The sequence below is a fragment of the Jaculus jaculus genome, chromosome 18, assembly GCF_020740685.1.
Source record: "Jaculus jaculus isolate mJacJac1 chromosome 18, mJacJac1.mat.Y.cur, whole genome shotgun sequence".
In the NCBI taxonomy this organism is placed as follows: domain Eukaryota; kingdom Metazoa; phylum Chordata; class Mammalia; order Rodentia; family Dipodidae; genus Jaculus; species Jaculus jaculus.
Window position 1 is genome coordinate 3,993,141 of NC_059119.1, and position 21,299 is coordinate 4,014,439.

General features: G+C 44.7%; 1 protein-coding gene across 10 annotated transcripts in view; it reads right to left on the minus strand.

Annotated features, from left to right (window-relative positions):
- Positions 1-21,299, minus strand: part of Ank3 (ankyrin 3) — a 312,648-nt gene that overhangs the window by 17,213 nt on the left and 274,136 nt on the right. For 3 of the 10 annotated variants that reach the window (XM_045137124.1, XM_045137123.1, XM_004657860.2), the window contains 6 exons: positions 12,311-12,385; positions 10,175-10,306; positions 8,983-9,126; positions 6,205-6,513; positions 5,835-5,925; positions 1,698-2,076 (listed from right to left, as the gene is read on the minus strand). In XM_045137124.1, coding sequence (XP_044993059.1) covers positions 1,698-2,076; positions 5,835-5,925; positions 6,205-6,513; positions 8,983-9,126; positions 10,175-10,306; positions 12,311-12,385 — 1,130 coding nt within the window. Of the gene's footprint in view, positions 1-1,697; positions 2,077-5,834; positions 5,926-6,204; positions 6,514-8,982; positions 9,127-10,174; positions 10,307-12,310; positions 12,386-12,961; positions 20,675-21,299 lie in introns of all 10 variants that reach the window. The other 7 variants (XM_045137125.1, XM_045137126.1, XM_045137127.1 and 4 more) reach the window with 5 other exon arrangements.

Below are 21,299 nucleotides of genomic sequence, written 5' to 3' on the forward strand. Positions count from 1 at the left end.
TGGTACTATGGCAGAACCACAAAGACACACCTGAACATCCTTGTATTTCTTTGAGGTGTCAGATTACTAGCTCTCAGAAGCTGCAACTCCATTATGGACTTTTATGGTTAGGAAGTCTTTGTGAAAATCCAGAATTTTTTTTTTTTTTTGAAATTTTATTTGAGAGAGGGAGAGAGAGAGAGAGAGAGAATGAGCACACCAGGGCATCCAACTACTGCAAAGGAACTCTAGACACATACGCCATCTTGTGCATCTGGCTTATGTGGGTCCTGAGGAATTGAACTTTGGTCCTTTGGCTTTGCAGGCAAGCCCCTTAACTGCTGAGCCATCCTTCCAGCCCAGGATGGGCTTTTTAAGAGAAGCTGGGTTGCTACTCAGGCTTTGTGATCTTTCCTTTCAGGATGCTCATAATGCCAGTGGAGCTTCCTGCTCTGGACGCACAGACACCACGTGCTCATCTACTGCATGAGACAATTTTCCTTCAGAACTTCGATGTTGCTTTCTAACAGGAAAAATCTCTGTGATTGCTTCTCCCTGTATATTGTGAGGTCATCTATACAGGGACCATTCCATCTAGACTCATTTTTAAATACACTGGATCAAGTCAAAGACAGAAATCAATATTCAAAGCCAACCTTGTTATGTAGGTCAAAAGCCCAAGAAATAGTTAAAAATGGCAACAACAAAAGAATCTTCAAAGAAAAGAGAAAAAGATAAGAAGAATTATCTCCCTAGTACCAGTGGTGATATTCATTTCTTAAATGATCTCATGATAAATCTCTAGCTCATTTAATAATACCTTCAAGCATTAACATCAAAGCAAGTAAAAAAAAAAATTCACATTCCCTTCTAACAAACAGGAAAATAGTCAGAAGATAGCGAAGGCAGCAGGCAAAAGAAATGACACGGTCAGTGAGAGTTTACTGGAAGGTTTTCTACAATCGGAATTAATCATGAACTCACTGTTTTAGGAGTAAAACAAAACTTTTCTAAAATATTCCAGTTACTCTTAAGTGAACCAAACCTTTCTCAGGGAGGATTCTAAGTGCATTTCAAAGGCACTTGTCCCAGTCTATATCTGCTGATGAAAGGTCAGAAATACCACAAGAGCTAAGAGCAGCCAAAATTGTAGAAAATACAGCTCATTTTTATTTTCTTTCATCTATGTGAAAAAATTTCAGGTTAAAATATTGTTCTATTTAAACACGGTAAACAGCATGAATAATAAAAATGTGTTAGGTGGTATCAGGATAACATAGTATAAGAGCAAACCAACAATTCTATCACAATAAGGCTTTAAATGCTAGTGACCAACTGAAATAGAAAAATTACACTCCCATTTGACATTCTGCTTGAGGCTGGCCATTGTGTTTCTTCAGTTTTAAAACATTTTCAGACAACAGGTCCAATAGAATAGCACTGATAGACTATAAAATGTGCCAGGGAACCAAAAAGAGTAAGATATTCTCTACAACCCCTAAGAAAAAAGGCGGAGTCTGAAGTTAGGAAACCGAAATTTCAGGCGGACTTAACCCTAGACCTGAAGCTAGTCTGTGTTTTTGCTTCTTTTCTTTCTTGAGAATGGCTAGACACTCTGAGCCCTGCCTCCCACCCAGTGAGCAAAGTGCTCTCAAAGGACACATTTCCCCACTTCTCAGAAGAAACGAAGGCCCGGCGTTTTGCCTGCAAGGACCTACCTTTGGCTCAGGCCCGCCAGGCCCCTCGTCTTCGTGCAGGTTGAGCCTGGGCTTGCCTTCAGCAGTCGCGGTCCTGCTCGTTTTTCTCATACTGACAGGCACACAGGGCTTAGGGTCTTCCATGCCATACTTGCTGGCTTCTTCCAGAGACTTCTGATAGGCTGCGAGGGGTGATGCTGGTTCCTCTGCACGGCCAGATGCGTGCATTCTTGGTTTCAGGGTTTCCTTAGCACTTTGTTTTCCGACATCATTTATGGATTCCGGAAAGTAGGACTTGGTCTTCGCCTCTGGAGTGATTTCTGTATGGCTTCCGTTGGCTTCAAATTTCCCGGGTTCTCCTTTGAGATATGAGGTAATAGATTCTCTACACTGGTCAGGGCTGCAAGAGACAGAATAGGCAGATTTGTAAGGGCAGCACCTCGCTGAAGCAGCTCAACTTTTTTTTTTTTTTTTTATTTGAGAGCGACAGACATAGAGAGAAAGACAGATAGAGGGAGAGAGAGAGAATGGGCGCGCCAGGGCTTCCAGCCTCTGCAAACGAACTCCAGACGCGTGCGCCCCCTTGTGCATCTGGCTAACGTGGGACCTGGGGAACCGAGCCTCGAACCGGGGTCCTTAGGCTTCACAGGCAAGCGCTTAACCGCTAAGCCATCTCTCCAGCTCGCAGCTCAACTTTTAATACCCATTTTCTTCTGAAGGCATGACAGGCAGGCACGAACAATTTGGCCAATGGATTTAAAATGTGAGGGGTTTTAATGGGTAGGGATAGAAAGACATATTATACCTAGGCTCCAGACATCCCTAACACCCCAAATCTAAGCCAGACTAGCTATGCTGTTACTCCTTTTTTAAAAAAATAACACTGCAAAATGTTGATGGACATGCTTACAGTTCCCACTCCACTAATCTAAAAGGAAATGATAGTTCAAAAATGTTACTATATCACAAAACAAACAAACAAACAAACCACAAACACCTTTTGACAATGAGCAGAAACTGACATCGCCAAGAATCTCACCTTTCCATTCATGAGTCCCCCTCCCCTCCCCCCGTCACATTTTGCCGACCACAACCTCATCTTTCTCCTGCCTTCAGCACCTTTGTTGGCAGTCAGTGTTGGAAGACAGTTTCCTTAAGTATTAGAAGTCAGTTTAAAAGAAAGACTTAGGGGGCTGGAGAGATGGCTTAGCAGTTAAGCACTTGCCTGTGAAGCCTAAGGACCCTGGTTTGAGGCTTGATTCCCCAGGACCCATGTAATCCAAATGCATAAGGTGGTGCATGCATCTGGAGTTTGTTTGCAGTGGTGGAGGCCCTGGTGCGCCCATTCTCTCTCTCTCTCTCACACTGTCAAAAAAAAAAAAAAAAAAAAAAGACTTTTTTTCAAGGTAGGTCTCACTCCAGCCCAGGCTGACCTGGGATTCACTTTGTACTCTCAGGGTGGTCTTGAACTCACAGCAATCCTTCTGCCTCCCGAATGCTGGGATTAAATGCACGTACCACCACTCCTGGCTGACTTTTGAGTTTGTAAAATTAGTTTTAGTATAAACTATTTGGTAACTCTAGTGTTTGGTAGCTTTAGTGTTCTTGCTTATTGCTTGTAAACAGTGCAGTAACTTATATGAAAATCTGCAAGCACATTATAGTGGTTTGATTCAGGTGTCCCCCATAAACTTAAGTGTTTTGAATGCTAGGTCCCCTGCTGGTGGCAATTTAGGAAAGGGCTCCTCCTGGAGGCAGTGTATTTCTGGGGGCGGGCTAATGGGTGTTGCAGCCAGCTTCCTCTTGCCAGTGGTTGGTGCCCTTTCCACCTTCTGTTGTCCACCCTCTGCTCACGCCATGTTCCCCTGCCACCATGGAGCTTCCCTTCAAGTCTGTAAGCCACAACAAACCCTTTCTTCCCATAGGCTGCTCTTGGTTGGGTGTTTTCTGCCAGCAACATGAAGCTGACTGCAACACATTTGAATGTGTTTAATATGAAATACGATTACTATCTTTTAAAAATGAGTGTGCTCTATTACTTTTCTTCAAACATACAGAATAAGGTGTGCCATCTCAGCTCCAGTGAAGGTCATATAGCACGGGAAAAATAGATGCTATGACTGCTGCTTAATTTTCCTTCTCTAGTCCATGTTGCTCACCTATGCCTACGTCAGAGCAAAGTTACTGTCCAAAGCTCAGGGACGATGGGCCAGCATTTCCCCCTCAGAGTTGATTGGTCTTCTGTGTTAAGCAAGAGCTCTCAGCCCATTTCCTGAGAGGCAATCACAAGTGATACACTTACATCTAAGCACAGATGTCCAAGTTAGCACTACTTGTCCTCTTTGTAGTAGCCTGTTTGGAAGGTTATATGTACCAATTATTATTATTATCTTTATTTTCCAAACAAAGTCTCTCTTTGGGAATTTTTATTGAGTGACAGGCTTATTGGTAACACGAAAGTATTATATGTGGCTATAACTTAGGCTGTTGCCATAAGTCATATTTTAGTCACATGTGTGAAGAAACAAAAATAAGAGCTACCTAAGATATTACTACTTACACCAGTTTTTTTTTTAAATCTATAAGCCTGTTTGAAGGAAGTATGATTATAAAGATTAAGGTAACTTTTTTTCCCCCAAGGCAGGATTGCTCTCTAGCCCAGGCATACCTGGAATTCACTATGTACTCTCAGGGTGGCCTCAAACTCATGGCGATCCTCCTACCTCTGCCTCTAAGTGCTGGGATCAAAGGCGTGCGCCACCACACCCCACTAAGGCGATATTCTTTAAGCATAGCAATTAACCCCAAGTCACAGATTACCTATCTTACACTGGTGAGATATGACCAAATACCTTGATGATTCTATACTTACTTTCTAGAACAAAGTCAGTATAAAAATGACCCAAATTCAGGTTGGAGCGATGGCTCAGCAGTTAAGGTGCTTGCCTGCAATGCCTAGTGGCCAGTGTTTCATTCCCCAGTACCCATGTAAATGCAGATGCACAAAGTGGTGCATTACATCTGGAGTTTGTTTGCAGTAACTAGAGGGCCTGGCATGCTTATTCTCTCTCTCTTTGCAAATACATAAATATTTTTATGCTAAAGGTATGGCTTAGTGGTTAAGGCGCTTGCCTGCAAAGCCTAAGGACCCAGGTTTGATTTCTCAGGACCCACATAAGCCAGATGCACAAGGTGGTACATGCATCTGGAGTTTCTTTCCAGTGACTAGAGGCCCTGGCATGCCCATTCTATCTGCCTCTTTTTCCCTCCCCTCCTCCCTCATATATATATATATATATATATATATATATATATATATATATATATATATATATATTTTTTTTTTTTCTTTTCAGGGTAGAGTCTTGTTCTAGTCCAGGCTGACCTCTGCCTCCCAAGTGCTGGGATTAAAGGTGTCCACTACCATGCCCACCAAATATATATTTTTCTGGATGGAACTTCTGGGCTGGAATGATGGCTTAGTGATGAAATGTACTTGCTTATAAAGCCTGATGGCCTGGGTTCAATTCCCCAGTCACATATAGAGCAAGATGCACAAAGTGACATGTGTCTAGAGTTTGTTTGTGGTGGCAGGAGGCCGAAGTGAGCCTTTACTCTCTCTCAAACTATTTTATAAATGAGCTAGACTTTCACTTACTAAATTTTTATTTTGGGGGGTGAATTATTTTAAATGAGGGCCTTAATTACTAGCTTTGTGGAAAAGATAAAAGAAATTAGCAAGAGTTATTTTCTAAAGTAAAGATAACAGAAATTAGGCATGAAGGTGATTCTTTTTGCCTTTTACTTTGCGCTTTACCCTCCACCCCCCAAGGTAGGGTCTTGCTGTAACCCAAGTTGATCTGGAATTCACCATGTAGGCTCAGGGTGGCCTTGAACTCACTACCTTGATCCTCCTACCTCTGGCTGCTGAGTGCTGAGATTAAAGGTGTGCGCCACCACGTTCTGCTTACTTCAATAGTTTCGAGAACTACATTTGAATTTAAATTTATTCTCCCTCTCTGGGTTAGCACAGTGACCAATATCTGCAACAGGGATGTATCCCTAAACAGAACTTGGCTTTTAGAACAAGCATCTATTTAAATAAGGTAGTGACAGGGAGCCTGTTCACCTTCCCTGTGCTGAGATAGACCTCCGTACCTCTCATCCAGGTGATCAAGTAGTCCACCCGCTATTCTCCGAGCTGGAGTGGGGGACTCCACATTTCCACTTGATGCCTCATTCTGCCAACCTGCAAGAGAAGGCATGTCTGGTTCTGTTTGCTATACGTGTTTAAGAATAGCCTGCACTTCTTCTTCTGTCATCTCCTCAGACTTCACTCCTCCTCCAAGTTGAACGTCCTCAAGTAGAGACTTGAGCTTTTCTTGTGTCACCCCCTCACCAGGACCAGACTCCCCTCTTTCCTGCTCACAGCTCACGCCTACTTTCCTAGTCTGTTCCAGTGGCCCTGCCACATTACCATCATCTCTCAGGACCCCGGCCAAACTTGCGAGGTATTGAGGATACTCACTCAGACACACATCCTCCAACTGGCTCTCATCTACATCCATTGCTTCGGGCATGTCTGTTAAAGGCACTGAGTCTTCCAGTCTGCTGTCTTCTAGGGCAGTGTCTTCGGCAGTTACCATGGGAGGTCCATCTGCTGGGGGCTCTATGCTTCCCTGGGGAGGCACTAGCCCGTCACTCAGTCTACTGGGGGTTCTAAGGGGAGACTCTATGCTAGAGATATCGCTAAAATAGTCATCTTGCTGGAAAGGGGTGGGTGGTGTGTAGTGCAACCCCGTGGGGGCTTCCAGCTCCATTCGAAGGGAAGGGTGACCTATGGAAGACACATTGGGCACAGACACATGGAATGACTCAAATTATATCAGGTATGAAGATGCGTGATGAATTATAGAATGATGTTTGTAACTTACTGGTTTAGTTCACTTACATGAAATACAATGAAATTAAGGCCTATTGCAATCTATAATAAAGTAGCGCTAAGAATTAAGATATCACTATTTCTATCAATTTTAGTAATTTTCATACAATAATTTAAGTCATTAGATGAATTAAATACAATATAAGGTTAGTCGACATGATAGAAGACATGTACCTCATAGCCAAATTATCTTGCTACTTTTAGCATGCAAAATTCATACTGTGGTAGACTGAATACAGCAAGCCACAAAAAACCAATTTTATAATTAATACTGCTCACTTATTTTAAACTTGTACACATGAGCAACACAACCAAACTTTAATTCTTAATTGTTCTACATGAAACTTATGGGGAAAGGAAATGATTAATCGAGTTTTAAAGCAGTAGCATTGAGTAAAAATTTAAAAAGATGTTAGAGGCAGGATTTGAAAAGTCAAAGAGACTCCACGTCAAGTTTTCAGGTGCCATGATATCCCAGAGGTGAGAGTTGTGGTATACATAGAGGTCTTGGTGAAGCTGGATGGGGTCTGCTTACAACCATGAATCAAATGAGAAAAGAAAAGTGACGCACAACAGACAGACAAGAGGGAAACTAAGTGCAATGAGCCTGCTCAGAAGGGAAGGAGGGAGCCCAGCCCTGATGTAAATGCTGCTACGGGGACTACAGAAGCATTTCTGCCTTAGCAGAGAGAAACGTCAACAGTGGTCTGGTCGTGGTGAGGAAAGGAAGTTTCATAAAAGTTCAACCAAGAGGAGAGACGGGAAAAAACTGAAATCCCACACGTTCTGAATTTACTTATTTTTTCCCACCAGTCCAAGGTAAATATCAACTTAGCTTTTGTAAATTCAAATTACTCAAGGAAAATAGACTATTTTTTCAGTTATGGTCACCTATAAGCAATAATCTTATTGAAAAATTGTCTAAAATTCATATAATCACGTGGTAAGTGATATTTTATTCTAAATTTCATATCAGGGAATATGCAATATTGACACATGTTGACGAAAAAGCCCTTATGAACTTATTTTAGTGTTATATTCTGTTTTCAAAATGCAAAAATGAACCTTCCCAAACCACAATATTTGTACTGGCTTTGGTGATCATTTTATTAGAGCTACTTAGTATTTTCCCCCAATAAAGATGGCATTAAAAGAAGCCATAAACTATGACTTGTCAGTAATTTGGTATAATGGTAATATTTATCTAGTTTAATTACCATTATATGGCCTCACATAAGATCCTTGAAAGCTTATTTTCCAAGGTCCATGGCGGTGACATTATGTGGATAACACATGATTTATACATTCTGCTGATTTTACTTTTAGTCTAAAGAACCTCTTAACACATGCAAAATTAGACATTATTGATGATCTAACCTTTCCAGTTAAAAATAGGAAAAAAAAACCCATATTTTTCAAAACTTGAATTAGTAGAAAAATATTCTTGGATTTTCTTTTTGCATCCTCAAATTCATTATAGGAATGGAATTCCCACTTGTGAAAAAAAAAGTAGCAAGATGTTTTTCTTTATATGTTAATGAAAAATAACCCACTTATACCAGGAAGTGCAGATGGCAATACTAAATAAAGTCAGCCGATGGGAATGCGTCTTAACAGTTTTATGCTCATTGTATTAGAAGAAAGTTTGCTGCCTTTTATGTATAACAGATCAAGTATGACTTTGTGAAGAATGGCAGATTACATGTTAATATCATGCTAAATACTGAAGCCCTGTGGATGACACATTAGGCTTTTCTTTAATGCATGTCTAAGATACTTCGTTCTACAAAAATAATTCACCATTTTATCCTAGGTGCGTGACTATGAGTCACTGCCTTGCATACTTAGTAAAACTGGGCTCATAATTTGGCTTCACTTGTATATGAATAAAAGATCCCAGCCAGGTGTGGGGGCGCACACCTTTAATCCCAGCACTTGGGAGGCAGAGGTAGGAGGACTGCCGTGAGTTTGAGGCCACCCTGAGACTACATAGTGAATTCCAGGTCAGCCTGGGCTACAACAAGACCCTACCTCGGAAAACAAAAACAAAACAAAACAACAAAGATCTCTAGTTTTTAAGTTAGGTGAAAATTTTAAATGGCAAAAATAATGCACTTTTTTGGTATTAAATGATTTTCTTTCAGATGTTGTACTTTCACAGTTCATTCTCTGTGTTGTATATAACAGAGATATTACCAAGTTTGCTTTGATAGCAAAGTGCTTATTTGCAGACTCTGGCAGAAAAAAAAATGCTGTGAAAATGAGAAGTTAAGTGAAGCAAATCACAGTGTACTTGGTTTTAAATGGCTGCATTTTCACATCTTAGCTAACAATCAAATAAATATGAATACTAAATTCAATTACCATCAACAGGGTCATGGAAAACATTGTTTTCATCTGCAAAACTTCTGGTGCCTGAAATATTCCCATAATCAAATATTGGTCCTTCTAGCAGAGTCACTATATCTATTCGATTAATTTTTGTCAAGACCGAAGTTAAGGCATCAGCTGAAAAGGAGAAAGAGGAAGTTAAGAACCTGAAGGCGCTCTTTTCCCAGAGTCAGCCCATCATCTAGCAAGGCAGGGCCTTGTAACCTGCCGGCTTTTCGGTTCCTTCTTACTCCAGCCCTGTGCCACCCACCCCAGAGTGCCCAAAACACCGGCTGCCACAGGGGAGAATCACTCTAACAGCATGTGGCTGCCCAGCATTCTTCCCACAGGGCAGGTGGGTCTTAAAATCCCTGGACTCCTGGTGATAAGGGGAGTTCTTCAAGTTCCTTCCCTTTCAATAAATGGGTCATCCTCATGTTCAGTGCTCAGCATTTTAATGAATTACCAAGGTCAGGTTGTCCCAGGCAAACCCACAGTAACTTTCTCCACGCTATGAGCACTACCCAACCACCTACCCAACCCAAAAATAGCAAAAAATCCTCGACTGCCCCATACTAAGTTGGACACAAGAAATTGCTCCCCTAAGTGGACCCTCAGAACTCCCCTCCACAGTCAAATCAGAGCATTCTGATGACCTCCCACATTTTTCTTCTTTCTCTCTCTTTTCTTTCTTTCTTCTTTCTTTTCTTTCTTCCTCCCTCCCTCCCTCCCTCACTCCTTCCTTCCTTCTTTTCTTCTTCCCTCCCTCCTTCCCTTCCCTTCTTTCTGGTTTTTCAAGGTAGGTTCTCACTCTAGCCTAGGCTGACCTGGAATTCACTATGTAGTCTCAGGTAACCTCAAACTCATGGCGACCATCCTACCCTGCCTCCTGAGTGCTGGGATTAAAGGCGTGCGCCACCACGCCGGCTACTTTCATTTTTGATGGCCATGGGAAGAGTGACCTATAACTTACAATCTCTTTCCTACCCACAGAATATCAGAAAGCAGAATGTCACTTCAGAAGCCTTGCTTGCTGTCGCTCTTGTCATCATTCTGCTTTTAATATTCTAGATGTTCAAAATTATAGAACATTCTAAATGAACATTTGAATAAAACCAATAGCAAGCCTATCTCAAATATTGACCCTCTGTAGTTTTGAAAGTTAAATAATATAATGTTCGCCTACTTGTAGCATTTTTTCCATCTCTGGTAACCCATTTTTTTAATAACATGAAGCTTTGGGAAATTAAGGAATTTGGATTTTCCACACGTATCTGATTGATTTCATCCACTGAAAAATTGAGTTCCCTGGCCAGTTCTGTAAAAAAAAAAGGAGAGAGTTACTAGGACTGCATGTTTTACTCCCCCCTCCCACATATAGTTCATAAAAGTCAAGTTGAGCTGTGACCTAGACAAAGAAAAGGAATTTTATAGAAAAGCCCTAGCATAGATTCAGGCATCCCTATACCTGACTTTACAGGAAATAGGTGATTACAGTCAGGCAGGAATCAAAATTCCTTTAGAGATGATTTCTGAAAGATTCTTGGTTTTTACAGACAGAATGTTGATTCTTTAACTTTCTGTAGTCAGAGCAAGTTGCATACAAGACAAGGAAGGGGCTGCTCATGGCATCTTCTCCAAGTTCACCTTCTCTCACATGATAGTCTGCTCAATGAGCCAGGAGGTTAAATGGCAACTCCAGAGAAAATCATGTATATGAGAGACAGCTACTTTGTGAAACAGCCCTCTCTTTGTGCACGCACTCAGCCTTGTAGATGCAGCCATCTTTGGAAAGATTCCTATGATCGAAGTGGGAGTGGGAGACTTCTTTTCTCTGTTCATTTCCTTAAAAATATCTATCAAGTGTGCATGACCTTAGTAATTACTAAAATTAAGAAACTGATCATGTTCTATTCATTATAGTAATGGAAGTTGTCAATAAAAAGTGTGTAAGAAATCCCATGGGTAAGGAATTGGTCAAGATCCTATTCCTGTTGAGAAATATTTCTAACAACTTGGCAAAAGAAATTCAGAAGTTCAAGAAGTGTTTATGTTTTGAGCCAGTGATGGGCTTCTAGAAACCTGTATTGGAAATAGATAGGTGTTGTGTAAGCCAACTTAGGGTCATGACTGCTTACCGTCTCTGAGCCACTAAAAAGGTGAAACAGTCCCCTTGTCAAATGAAGGGGGAAGGTGAGTTAATGAAAAGATGGCGTTTCAAACTTGCGACCATGGCATACAGTTAGAAGCAGAGTGTATGGCATGGAGGAAGATCTAGCTGTAACACATCACACATAGGTTACTTTCTGTTCCATTTTATAACACAGAAGAATGAGCTGGTTTGGTGATGCATCCATGCTGTGGACCATAGTAAAAAACAACAACAACAACAACAAAAACCAAAGTAGCATCACAATGTGTATCAGTGTAATATTTATCCCTGAAAGCCAAGATGACAGAATATTTAATTGTGTAGAAAACTGTAAAATATGTAAACTATTATCTTTTTTTTTAAAAGAAAATTTATTTGCAAGAAGCGAGACAGAGAATGGATATGCCAGGGCCTCCAGCCACTGCAAATGAACTCTAGATGCATGTGCTACTTTGTGCATCTGGCTTTACATGGGTACTTGGAACTAGAACCTGGGCCATTAGGCTTTGCAGGCAATCTCTCCAGCCCAACCATTAGTTTTAAATGAAGCGAGGATTATTTAAAAGCAGTGCCATTAATTTTCTTATCCATGTAGACACTATGAAGAATCTCCTTTTCTCTCTACTCTCAAAGTAATACCAGGTTTTCATTTTAAGACTTCAGCAGTCCACTCAAAAATGTCAGATAAAGAAGTGTTTAGATGTTATGTATCTACCGTAAAAATTATGTAGTGGCCTCAGTTACTAAAACATGTGAAATCAAGGTATGAGTGAACTGAGCTGCTTGCTTAAAAGACTTGCTCTGAAGAACATAAGCCATGCTAGTGAACCTGGGTTGTTAAGTCATTGATCTTAGCTATGTTTTTCTTTATGCTCCCAAATCTATTTGTTCACAGATAAAAGGTTACTATCTTATTAGAAATGGCACTGTGGGGAAAAAAAGAGCTTGAGTTAAAAAAAAAAATCTAAATTTCTATTCCTTGGAATATTGAGGGGGGAAATGGTGTAGAGTTATAATTAGTCACTTCCTCTGGGCAGGTAGAATTATGGATGACACAGTGTTTTAGTCAGTGCTTATACTTCCTTTGAAAGATACATGTGATGGACTGCATGGGAGAAGGCAAGGACATTGGGAATAGCACTTGTCTCGTTGTAGAACAGCTGCACTTACCTGTCCAACTAAGTCCCAGGTGGTCGGCTACTATTGCCATCCTGATATCTGTCCGTTCACATGGACTCTGGGGACCTACGATTTACAATTTCTTAATTAAAATAATCATCAAGAAAGATACGACACTGGAAAATTGCTTTTTAGCAATACTCAGCTCTTACAGAGACTAGCACTAACACCACACACTTAGGACGTGTCCTAGTCGCCTGCACGAACACTCCTTTTCCACACGGCTTATGCGTTCCTTGCCTATGTCAGACTACATGTCACACTACATGGATGCTCATAATGTAATGCGATCGGACATGCTGGCGAGCGAGCTACAGAAACACCGTGGAGGAGTCTGAGTACCTGTGCTCCATCAGCACAGCAAAAGTACAAAAAGTCGTTCATCTCGCACGACATCATTTAGCTTCGGCATGCTTCCCTAGCTGTCTACGGTGTCGTTGGATTAACAGGGACAGAGAAGAGTATATAGGACAGCACAGACAGATGACAATGACGGAATGAGAAACTACGGTTAAGTCACTCCACAGGCAATCACAACAGCTCATGCAACTAGGGTCTACGAGTTGGAAAGTGTTCACAAACTATGCTTCTCTCCAGGATGGGAGCGAAGAGAGCCCGAGACCTGACTGCCTTCGTTCTCACCAGTCCTCCTACTGCTCCTCCTCCCACTGCCGGCCTGTTCACTCTTTGATTTTAAAGGCGCGGACTCTGTTTTCTTATCTCTAGCGGACTTCGTGGTAAGTGAAGGTTGGCCACCCCGGGAAGGCTCGGACAACGACGTGGTTCTTGAGGTACTCTCTTCCTCATCGGACAGCTCCAACTGCATCTTTCTGTCTTCTTCAGAGAGGCGGTCCACAAGCTTTAGGGTCTCACCACTAATTCCCTTAAAATATTCAATGGAATGTTTACACACTTCCTTAGACTGACTTTTCCTAACTTTAGCTGTGCTCGTGGTGGTGGAGGAGGAGGAGGAGGTGACATAGGTGGATCTTACCTTGACTGGCAACTTGGACGGAAGCTGTTTGCTTCTGCCTTTCTCTGGTGGCCCTTGCTTTTGTGTGGCACATACTTTTCTACCTGAAGCAGGGTCTTCCCTGTGTGTGTGTTTTACTGGAATTCGGGACTTGGCATCTATGCATGAAGAAGTAGGAAGGGTTTTGCTTTTCTCACATTGACTAACCTGCTTCATTTTACTCGTTCTATTGTTTGGCATATGGTTTTGTGGGAAGATATCTTTTGGTGAAGTGGCCTTTACAGGAAGCTTGGATTTTCGCCTAACCCCTATGGATTCCTTTGTCCTGGGCTGCTCTCCAGGAGCTTTCTGCTTATCTCTGGTGCAGTGTCCTTGTGGTACCCCTGTCTTTTTTCCTGAGGAGACTTTTACTGGATTAGCTTTCTCTGTGGTACAAGTGGGTGCAGGAGGCTCTGTCAGAACTACGTTACTTGGAATGTTATCTGCCTGGATAGTGGAAGAATCCAAATTATTGTTGTTATTAAAATTATCCTTTTGAAAGTCATGCTTCTCTTGGGGCCTAGCGCCCATCTGGCTAGTGCCTGTGTTTGGGGTCACTGTAGTTTCATTTTCTAGCCCCTGACAACTGGTCACCACAGCCTCTGGCTTATCTGTCACTTCTCCAGGGCCTTCTTTCTTCACGGTCATGGTGGATGCGGAAATTCCCATTTTTATAGGCGTGCGTGACTTGGGGTCACTTTTGGAGGTGTTGGCGGAGGCTGCTGCGGACTTCTCCAGAGAGCCACTACCGGCAGTGCCTTCCTGACACTCTCCGCCAGGCGGGGTGCTGGGGTTAGGTTCGGCTGTAGGCACCTCTACATCTCTCTCTAGGTTAGTTTCTACAGTGGTGTCCCCTGACTGTGGCTGTGGGGTGGTAGTGACCATACTGTTATCCCCTTCCCCCTGGTCCCCTGACGTCCCTTCAGAAGTATGCTCACCAATCTGAAAAAATTGGAGCCTCTCTTCCACAAAATCCCTCTTGCTCATGTCAATCGCACCACTGCGAGTCATCTCAAACATTTTCCCTTCGTGAAATGGGAAGGGGTTAGGCTCACTAGTTGGGGTACTTTCATCAGTTGGCGTTCTGGCTGGCGTTGTGTCCGGGGTGGTTGCCGGGGAGCGGTCGTCCACCGCCAGACCAAAAGGCTTAGTGTCATCTTCCCGCGATTTACCATCAAAAACATCATCGTCCCCTCGGTTGTTAGACCAAGGGTCGAAATCGAGACCTTTGGTGGCAACTGTTTTAAAAGGTGTGGCGAATTCGTCATCTGTTTTGTAACTGAAGTAAGTATCGGGAAACACCGATCTGTCTGGGTGTCTGCCTTCCAGGGTGAAGAACTGAGCCCCTGACTTCTGATCTGCCTTCTCGGGAGTCCTTTCAGATGAGCTCTGTGAAGCCGGCCTGTCTTCATCTGGCCCTACCTTCCCCTCCTCCTCAATGACTTCCAGTTTACTCTGACTGAAAGAGCGATCGGCCGATTTCAGAATGCCCTCTGTGTTCCAGACATCTTTCTTGGGCTCCGCGGTTTGACTTGGGAGTTTGGAATCGCTCTCGGTCAGGCCATCGTCTTCGTCTTGGAGGTCGTAGCCATCCAGAGAGTCAATCTCCGTGGCGTCAGTATCATGAGAAAACTCCGCGGTGGTGGCGATGGAGCACTCAGTGATGGATTGGTCATTGTTCCCATTCTGAGCCGTTTCATTCTGTGGCGAGTCAAGGCCAAGGCCCAAATCATTCTCTTTTCCAGATCCGTTACTCTCCTTTGCAGCAGAAGTTCTGGGTTTTGCCACATCTTTCTGTTCCTCCTCGACTTCCTTTAGCTTGAAGGTGTATTTTTTAACAGGGATGGGGTGGTACATAGATTCGTCGTCGCTGGATTCACTGGCATCTGCCCCTGGAGGAACTGGCGACGGGGGCTGCACCCTGATGACGGGTTCGGCCAGCTGGTACTTGTCAGACTCATCCTGCAGACTGACCTCGATCATGCCAACCTCCCTGTCAGGGACATAATGGTGCTTCTTATCTGACTCCGTCTGGTCGGCATCCAGCGGGGGAGGAGGGGGAAACTCAATGTAGGCAACCCTGTTGCTTTTGGGTCTTTGGAGACAGTCACTGCTCCCGTCACTAGCCATGGCCCGCTCCACTGGGGCGCGTTCCCCTGTCACCTGCTTCAGGGACATGGATTTGGCCTGTTCCTCCTCCTCCGATTCTTCAGAGACCTCGGGGATGGGGCTGGGTTTGCCTGGTATGTAAGCTATAAGCGAGTCTGGGGTCTTAGACGTGAACTCGTAACTCACTTCCTCTGAACTGGGTGTTTCTGGGGTCAAAGGGCTCTTCCCCGAGCTGTCTAGAAAGGACACTTGTTCTAGAGTGTCATCTTCTGGGCTGCCTTGGGGAGAAGGCGGTGGCTTGGGCTGTCTAGTTGTATAAAACGTCCCCCTGGTCTCTTGCACCGTCTTACATTCCTGACTTATGATCTTTTTCACGCTTCCTTGTTGTATCTCCTTTTCGTATTGCTTCCCCACTTGTACAAAGCTGACATAAACGGGTAAGGTTTTTATCTCTTTCCCTCCCTCTGACTGGGCTAGTGGGGCTAGCTTTCCCAGCCCGTCCGTGGGACTGTGCTCGAACACCTCACTAGAGGGAGAGTCCTTTCCTGGGCTAAACTCTAAAGAATCAGGAGATTTCGTGGGGGAGGTCTCGGTGTCATCGAGAGGCGGGCATAAGCCTACATAACTCTGATGTCTGGAAACTTTGCTGATTTCAGAATAGGTAACTTTTTCATCGTCTACAGAGTTAAAGTGCTGGGTATCAACTGTCTCTTTACTCAGACTGGGTTGGGACCCTTTTTGTGAGAGTTCATGTTTTGGAAAAGTCGACTGCTCGCCAAACCCCTCGGGAATGTGAGGCGGCAGCACCCTCCTACCGTCAGCGACTCTGACGGGGATGTGAGACCCTGGAGAGCTCTCGCTTCTCCTGGGAGGCTGGTCGAGAGCGCCTCCCGGAGGCTCCCCTTCTTTGACAAGGTGCTCCCTGTATAACGCTTTCTTGGAGGGAGATTTTACAGTCATTTCCTTAATTTCTGAGAGAGAGCCGTTCGTTAACACCTTGTGTTCCCTCTCAGTCACAGGCAGGAATTCACTCCTCTGATCCACCATTTTACCCTCGGGGCGACCACTGAGTTTCTCTCTGACATCATCAACAAGCATATGTGAGAGTTTCTCTCTCTGAGACTTATTGTTAGTGGCCCCAGAGCTCTCCCACGTTCTAAAGACCTTATTGTCCCATGGCCCCTTGGCTGCTAAATCTGACGTGACACGACATGCCATGTCTTTGGCATGACGCTCGGGCAACGTGCCGGGCGTCGCCTGACTTGGCACACCAGTTCTCTGTCTGCTCAAATCCTCAGGGTCGGATTCACTCACAACCTCACTGCTGTGGGTAAGCTCCTCTTTAGCTTTCAATACCAAAACATCGTTTTGCACAGACACGCCTTCCTCGGAGAGGTCTGTGGCCTTCTGCTGTTTCTCTCTAGCAAACACTTGGTACACAGGTAGCCTGCTCTCCTGGTCCTTTTTCACCGGGATTCTGGATAGGCCATCAGGCTTTTTTTCTTCTTGAGCCAGGTCTTCTTTACTCTTCACGTGGGTACCTTGTTCAAACTTTAACCTAATGGCACTGAGTTTAGATTGCTTGAGCTGAAATCCAGACTGGGCTGCTTTGGTCTCGGCAGTGGGCGGGCCATGCTCAGCGCGCTGGGATGGAACTCTGTGCTCTGGGCTGCCGGGCCGACTGGATGGTCTCCTCTCCTCGGCCTGGGCGAAGCCTTGCCCGTCGGGGCCCCGCGGCCTGGCCTTCACCCACTCGTCATTGGAAACCAGCAGTTCTGTCAACATCTTCTCAGGGCTGCCACCCGCGGAGTTCTGGGAGGAGTACTCTTTTCCGTTTTGGGGGCGTGGCTTTTTCTCTGGGGACTGCAGTTCATCTTTGAGCTTCTCGGTTTTGTCACGAAAGAACTGTGACACTTCAGTCAGTTTCTCTTCAGCCTCCTTCACAGTCCTGTCCACCCTATCTTCGTATATCAACTTCTCTCTACCTCTGTCTAGTCTGTCCTCAGTCAAGCGCATCCACATGGCATGTTTGGGACCACTAACTTCGCCAGAGTAGTGTAACATGGCCACTTTATCAAAATGCTCATCTTTAGATACTCTCCCTATACCATTTTCAGACACATCTTTATACATTTTGGAGAGAATTTCTTTTTTAGGGACAGTGGCTACTTTTTCTCTGGCCCGCTTATCAGACCCCTGTAACTCTGAGCTAGGGGGTCCTGAAAGGTCTGTTACCAATTCCTCGGTATCAGAATGAGACACATCTAGCTTTTCTGACAGAAGCATTTTCTCAGCAAACCTGTAAGACTCCCCTCTCAGTTCTGACAGCTCATCATCATGGTACTCTACTGAGTGCTGGCTCAAGAGCTTCAGAGCTTTGTAAGAGTCATCGGACAGGAGCTGAGCGGAGCTGGGGCGGCTGTCCTCTTCTTGGGACACGGGGGTGTTCACTCTGGAAGATTCTAGGTAGGAAGGTAAGGACTCTTCGGCAGTCAGCTCTTCTTCTTGCTGACCCTGCTCCTCGGGACATGGGAAAGCATCGTGTTTTTCTGGCAGAAAATCTTTTAGGTTAATATCTCCCCGGGATAAGTCTTTCTGATACACATACGTTTCCTGGTCGGGATGTTTTTTGGTCTCTCTAATAATGACTTCAGTGGGCTCAGCGCGGTTACCTTTTTCGATGTGGACTTCTATTATGCGCTCCAGTTTGGGTTTCATTTGGGTGTCCTTCTCTGCGTGCTGGGCTGGGGTTACATCGGGGGACGCGGTGGCCGACTTGTGTTCAAAGAGACCAGCCAGTTCTTTGGAGGGGTCCCGTCCGGACTGAAAGGCCTTCATGATGTCGTGGACTGACATGGTCTCTTCGATTCTTTCGGAGGCCCCCTCGCTGCCTGGTGGAGAGTGGTAAACCGTTCTGGTGGTTGTGGTGATGTGCGTCTCTTCTTTAACGCGCACACCCTTGCCCAGGACCCGGCTGTGGTCCTCTTCCTCACTGCTGGCCTTCATTCGGAATGCTTGCACCTTTTCCTTAATGCTTGATGTGGTGGGCTTTGCTTCCAGCTCCATAAACGTAGGTGAAGGTTTGGGAGACGCAGGCTCCTCGGCTTGGGGCTGGGAGGCGTCCCCGGCAGAGGGCTCATAGCTCCTGATCACATGGACCACTTCAGTTCTCGTCTCCGTGATGACGGGGGGGATGGGGACTTCGTGAAAAAGTGGCTTAGGGCCGGTGCTTTCAGCACTTTGTGGGGCCGAAGGGGTTTTTTCACTTCTCGTCTCAAAGCCACTGTCCGACAAGGGACTTTTATCCTGGTCGTGTTGGGAAAAGTCATCCGGCGATTCTAAGATAGTATCTGCTCCGAAGAAGGAGTCTGCCATCTTACACAGTTCCTTCTCTGAGGTGGAAGGCCTCATGGAGACCGGCGGCATTTTGAGTTTGTGCTCCTGCAGTGCCATGGCTGGCTTCAAGATCCTCTTCTGTCTCTCCTCGCCATCCTTCTTGGCATCCTCGAACTTATACTTTAGGTTGGCCAGCGAACTGCTCCCGATGTCACTGGTCAGGTAATCGATCACTTTGGTCAGGCTGTAGTCCTTGTCGGAGGGAGCTTTGGCCCTCCCATGCACTCGCTCGGGCAGAGATGGGGCGTGGCTGGTAGCTGCCTGTCTGGCTTCTCTTATTTCTTCTGAAGTGAATTCTGCCCAGTCGTCCTCGGGAGACTGTCCCTTATCGCTCTTTGGGGACTTGGGTGGGCCTTTGTTCTCTACACACACATCCTTTTTGAGGATCTCACTCACTTTCACGAGGTCTTCCTTTACTTTCTCGACAATTTTGAACGGCTCTTCGTCTTCCATCCTCCCTTCTCTGGGGAGCTCGGGTTGGAATGGCTTCTCCTCAGGCACATCCGTCTGCAGGATGGCGGTCATGCGCATGAGGTCCTCCTTCATCTCAGCCACGTCTTTTAAGATCTCCTGACTGGAAGATAAAGACGATGGTGCAGACAGCTTCAGGGCAGAGGGTGCAAGGAGTAACGATGATTTAATGGGAGATGAAGTTTGATTAAAATGGGGCTGAGGACGTGTCTCCGTGGTCAATGTTTTGATGGGGGACAGTGTGGTGGCTGCTGACTTTGTAAGTGAATTAGAGTCTGGAAGTTTCTTTAATGCTGGTTCTGGCAAAACATTGACTACGGAGTACACTGGCACTGTTATTATTGACGAAGTCACAGGTGAGGTAGTTGCAGCGATGGACGATGACCCGAGGGAAGTGTAGAGCGCCCTTGCGGAGGGAGTCCTCAGAGACGGGAAAGCGGATGGGGATGCCGGGACGCAGGGCCTGAGCGGGGAGAACGGCATGGCTGTAGTGGCAGAAAACACTTTCTCCAATGTGTCCGTTGCTGCGCTCTCTACCGAGCTTGTGGCTGCAGACATTCTGTCCTGCAATGTGGCAGTGGCCTTGCACCCATTAATTACAGTTGATGACGATGGATACTTCAGAGGAGAGATGGACCCATTGACCAGTGCTACCTCTGCATGCCCAGACATCTGTTTCAGGGGAGAAGAGAGAGAAGATGCCATCGTCGTAACCTTAGCTGACGAAATGACATCACCTGCTGACTTGGCTGGAGACACCACGGACTTTAAAGGTGAAGAGATGAGTGGTGCTGCTGATGTAATAATTGATTTAAATGGCAAACTTGAGGAATACATGTTAATGTTTGATTTGGGGGAGGCAGGGGGAGTCATAGTAATGGATGACCTCTCCAGAAGGGACCCAGCAGTTGTTACGGGAGAAGTTCGAGGGGAAAACGTAGAGTTGGGTGTCAACCCTTTTAAGGGCATAGTCTCCGTGACTGTGGGAGCTCTACCCAGGGTACCAGAGGCAACTTGGATATTGTATGGAGACTGTGACACCACTGTTTTTATTGGTGAAGCAATTGTCCGAAAAGATCTAATTGGAGATGCCACGTCACTAATGGATTTAACTGAAGATGTAGTTGAGGCGCCTAATGTGCTTTTGATTGGAGAAGGAGTCGAGACAGACCATATGGATTTTAACGGAGAAGCTGATGGCGTGTTCGAGGAAGAACTGGATAAGGAAGTGAAGCCTGACTTGGCCGGCCCGGGCATTGTACTTGGAGCTGTTGTCCAGGACTGGTATGGTCTTGTAGAAAAGAATGGCTTGTATGAGTAAGTGGTAGGGAGGGATCTCGTTGCTCCCGCACTCCGTTCAACTGTTTCTTAAATTTTCAAAATGAAAATCAAACACAAAAATCAACAAAAATGATTGAGAAACAGAGAGACCAGAGAAAAAAAATTGGTCAGTAAACTTTGAAATATTACAAAAGCAAGTACAATTGTTTGCATGATTTCAGATGGAATAGGCAAAAAAAAAAAAAAAAAACAAAAAAGGAATGATTAAGAGACACACAAAAAAAAGCTACATATGATAATCCAAAGTTTTTTTTTTTTTTAAAGGAAAACAAACATCAAGGCAGTGTGAAATGAAACACAGAAGCACATCGCAAAGAAAGAGGCCAACGATGGGAAACAGACGACACGAGGAGAGGACTGATGTGGAAAAGAACCATGACAGAAGCTGCTCCCTTACTTCCTATTGACTTTCTTGTGTGCTGGGCTGGGATGAGCAGCAGCTGCTCTGCTCTGCCTGTACTTCTATGTTTGCTCTGTGCAGCCACGTAACACAGTCTAATCATCTAGAACATTCTCTCTGCACCTGCTCAGAACCATTACAAACCCGTACATTAAGTATATGAAGCTCTTTTTTGTTGCTGTATTTTTTTTCTTATTTACTTATTTTTTTGGAAACCAGTCAAGCCTAGGTCATGCAGAGTCCAAAATAAT